The 3873-nt window shown below is 65.4% G+C and overlaps 1 protein-coding gene across 1 annotated transcript; it reads right to left on the bottom strand.

The window, feature by feature from the left end:
* Window positions 1–263: 263 nt before the first annotated feature.
* On the bottom strand, window positions 264–3871 carry GALK1 (galactokinase 1; the record flags this gene model as incomplete). The annotated part of the gene is made up of 8 exons (XM_026046826.1): window positions 264–454; window positions 990–1152; window positions 1262–1412; window positions 1533–1714; window positions 2134–2269; window positions 2393–2512; window positions 2647–2836; window positions 3758–3871. Coding segments are annotated over 8 exons (1128 nt in total), but the record flags the coding sequence as incomplete, so codon positions are not given.
* Between the last annotated feature and the right edge of the window lie 2 nt (window positions 3872–3873).

The raw sequence follows: 3873 nt of genomic DNA, 5'->3' as shown, positions 1-3873 counted from the left end.
CCAAAAGCATCGGTCCCTTTCTATCCCCAGGGCACCAGCAGACGAGGGACACATGCCAGGAGGGGACACGCAAGTAAGGCCTTCTGCCCAATATTCAGCACCTGCCACCGTCCCCTCGTGCGCTGGCACGGCCGGGCCCTGTCCCTGCACGTGCCCAGTTGCACCAGCAAGAGCTGGAGTGGTCTCCATGGAGGAAGGCTCCCAAGTTACCTCGGTGTCACAGCCCTGGGCCRAGGTGGCTTGGGCAGGAGGCAGAACTGCTCTGCAAACGTTTAGTTTTTATTAGGCAGGCGCTGTGGATGCAAATTCCCTCCCTGCAGAGGAAAGTGGCTGCTTTCCCCTCCTCAGAGATGATCCCGCTCCAGGAGAGGTAGGTGCTGCTCTAGAGGGGCAGCACCTTTGCCCCGTCGGAAGGCTTGGTGATGTAGAAGGTCGCCGTGCCGCTGTATTTCGCCTAGGAGACAAAAGGAGGTTGAAGCGGCGGTGACCCGGGGCTGTGACGCGCTGCGGCAAGGGGCCAGGCCAGGAGGCTGCGCTGAGGCGGCTGCTGCCATGTAGGAGCAGCCCGACAGGTCTGGAAGAAACGTCCTGCTGGACAGCCCAGGGCTGCAGCAGCTCCGGCGCCAGCCCYAGGCGCTGCTCCGGGGGAGAGGGTGCGATCCTGGCCCCTGTGTCCCTTCACACGCCTCCCGTGTCCATCTCATCTGATCAGGGATGGGATAGGTTGGTTGGGAGCATCTGAGGAACAGCCACCTCCACTACTGCCTTCGGGATTTCTAAGTCCAGATCGTGTTTCCTCTCCCTGCTGCTCCAGCCTTCTCTTGGAATGGGAGCAGCCCAGTCCTTTCAGTCTCTGCTCTAGGGCAGCGACGCTATCCCTGCCCCTCGCTAGATGGGACCCTTGTCCTGATGTGACTCYGCTTCCCTCTGCTCTCACTACAGAGAACCGGAGCTCCAGGGGAGCAGGGCGGCTGGCGGCTCTTGCCTACCTCGATGTGCTGCTGGGCTCTCTCTGCAGCCCCGGCCTCCAGCAGGGTCACGGTGCAGCCGCCGAAGCCGCCGCCCGTCATCCTGCTGCCGTAAACACCGTCCACCTCCAGGGCTGCCGCTACCAGCTCGTCCAGCTCCGGGCAGCTGACCTCGTAGTCGTCCCTGCGGAGATGAGACCTCCAGTCCGGCAGTCGCATGGGGTAGCGCTGCGGCTGCCCTGTTGGGCTCCCGGCTGTCACAGCATGTCCCCAAGGGGCYGGCACCTCCTCACCTGAGGGAGTTGTGGCTCTCCACCATCAGCTTCCCAAACATGCGGTAGTCCCTGGCCTGGAGCGCCTGCGCCGCCCGGGCCGTGCGCTCGATCTCCCCTAGGACGTGCCTGGCTCGCCGGTAACGCTCCTCGCCCAGCCTGTCGCGGGCCGCTGCGGGGGGCGGCAGCGGTGACGCCGCGCGGGTGCCGGTGCCTCCCGCCGTGTTCCCGTGCCCCGGCCCGGGCTCAGCGGCGCCCGCTGCCCTGCGCTCTCACCCCRCGCCAGACCCACCTTCCAGCTCGGCCAGCGTGGCGTCCCGCAGGCTGCCCTTGCCCAGCGCCGCAGCGGCCTCCTCGCACTGCCGCCGCCGGCTCGGGTACTYGCTCCCCGTCAGCGAGTGCCGCACGTTGGAGTTGGTGATGAGGACGGCCAAGCTGGCGTCGCTCAGCGGCACGAGGACGGTCTCCAAGGACCTGGAAGGAGAGCATGGAGCGGGCCATGGGTGTGGGACTGCGCTTGCCCTGCTTGCTTGCCGTGCTGCAGCCTCCTGCTGCAAGCTGGGCCACCATGAGGTGCCTCTGCAAGGGCAAAGTCCATGGGGTTTAGGGTTTGCTGGACCACAGATCTTGTCCCATTACTATTGCCATGTTAGATCCTAAAGACTTCGCAGGAAGGGCAGCCCAGCCGTGTGCAGACCATCACTTAGAGGATGCACGAGGAGGAATCAGGGTGTCTGGGTCTGGTCCTATCTCTGCAAGGAGATTTGGACCTGAGCACAGAGTCAGAGTGCCTACTTTTACTCCACAGCTATAAGACATGGGGGGTTCCCAGTACTAGTGCAGATGCTCCAGGCAAATGCCCATGGGTAATGTGTCTGGGATTCGGTCTTGACCTGCAGTCGATGAGCAGCGCATGCCCTTCCTTGCCCATCACGGATATGAACTGGTCCATGATCCCGCAGGGCATCCCGGCAAACGTGTGCTCGGCTTTCTGGCACACCAGCGCCTTGGCTACCAAGTCACCATCATCTGTGGTGGAGAGGAGAGAGCCTGGGGAGCTGCCGGGTTGCAGGGTGCCTCCCGAGGAGCTCTCACACGGTGCGCAGTGCTCCAAGCGGGAACAGGGCTGCGCAGGGGCAGCTGCCACGCTACCTGGGCAGAGCTGCTGCAGGAAGGTGTAAGTGGCAACTTCCAGCGAGGCCGAGCTGGAGAGGCCGCCGCCGAGCGGGACGTCACTGGCTATCACCGCGTTGAAGCCTGGCAGGGGCCCAGCTGCGGGAAGGAAGAGCAGGAGCAGGGCCGTGAGGCTGCAAATTCCCTTTCCTGCCCTGCTTATCCRTCCTGGAAAGGGTCCCGCATCGCGAGCGTCGCACCCGGCAGCAGCCCTGGCGTGGCCGAGCCCTTACCCCGGTAGTGCTGGATCACCCCCTTGACGTAATTGGCCCAGCGGGGCTGCCCCGGGCTCAGGGGGCTGCCGGGGGTGGGCACCGGGAACCGCACCAGCCTGGGCTCGTCCGCCCCCTCRGCCGTGGTGAGGATGGAGATGACGCCGTCCTGCGTGGGCGACCCCACCAGCGCCGTCCCCAGCTGCAGCGCCTGCAGACAACGTGGGCTCAGCCCCACGGCATGGCGGGGGCAATGCCAGCCCCGAGCCCCGATTCCCCGGGAAACCCACACCCGATTCCCCCAGGAGGGAGGAGTCTCCCATTGGGCACAGAAGGAGGTTGGGTGCTGACACCCAAAGAGCTTCACCCTTGACTCTGCCCACACGGTGCCACCAGCCACCTCACAGGATTTAACCTTCCGGCTACATCACTCGCAAACCATYAGTCAGAGGGTTTCCGAAAAACAAACCCAAAGCAAACCGTGGAGCTCGCGGGAAGCTCGAGGAGCTCCTGACGCGCGGGAAGCACCGCTCAGGATTTGCACGACCTTTTCTCGTGCCACGGGGGCTCAGAGCGATCAGCCCCAGCTCGAACCTAGGGCTGAGCGGGCACTTCCCTGGTGAGCAAAGCAGGGCAGGAAACAGCAGCTGCTTCATCCCCTTCCTGCCACTAAAATGTCCCTTCCCAGGAAGGAGACACTGGTGGAGCTGCAGGAGCGTGGACAGGGAAGGTCTCCGAGAGCGKCTTCAGGCTCCCGGACACTCGTGGGGAGGGGGAAATCACATCCCACCGCCCCCCCATTTACGGACTGCCCCATGGGGTGCTGCCCCCCAGCCCGAGCTCTGCTCTGAGCTCCAGGGATCCCAGCGGGCAGCCTGCGGGATCCCAGGGCACTGTGCAGAAGATCCCAGCRGATTAGGGAGGGATCCCGGGCGGCTGCAAGGGCAACTGCAGGCGCATCCAGCAGCGCATCCTGGGGCACCATGCGGAAGGGGGAACGCGTGGATCCTGGGGAGGATCCTGGCGGGATTCCAGGAGGCTGCKGGAGGAGGGATGGCGGATTACGCTGCAGGACACCAGGAGGCGGGGGAAGGGCCGGGCGCCCGGGGCGGCCGCGGCCCGCGCCGCTCACCATGGGCAGCACGAGGCCGCCGTTGTAGTCCGTGTGTTCGCCGATGAGGTTCACGCGGCCGGGCGCCCACGCGGCCAGCGCCGGCGCCCCGCCGCCGAAGGCCGCCCCGTAGGCCC

The sequence above is a fragment of the Nothoprocta perdicaria genome, unplaced genomic scaffold (genome assembly GCF_003342845.1).
Source record: "Nothoprocta perdicaria isolate Ctin4 unplaced genomic scaffold, notPer1 scaffold_46, whole genome shotgun sequence".
In the NCBI taxonomy this organism is placed as follows: Eukaryota; Metazoa; Chordata; class Aves; order Tinamiformes; family Tinamidae; genus Nothoprocta; species Nothoprocta perdicaria.
This window is presented reverse-complemented; position numbering and strand designations above follow the sequence as displayed.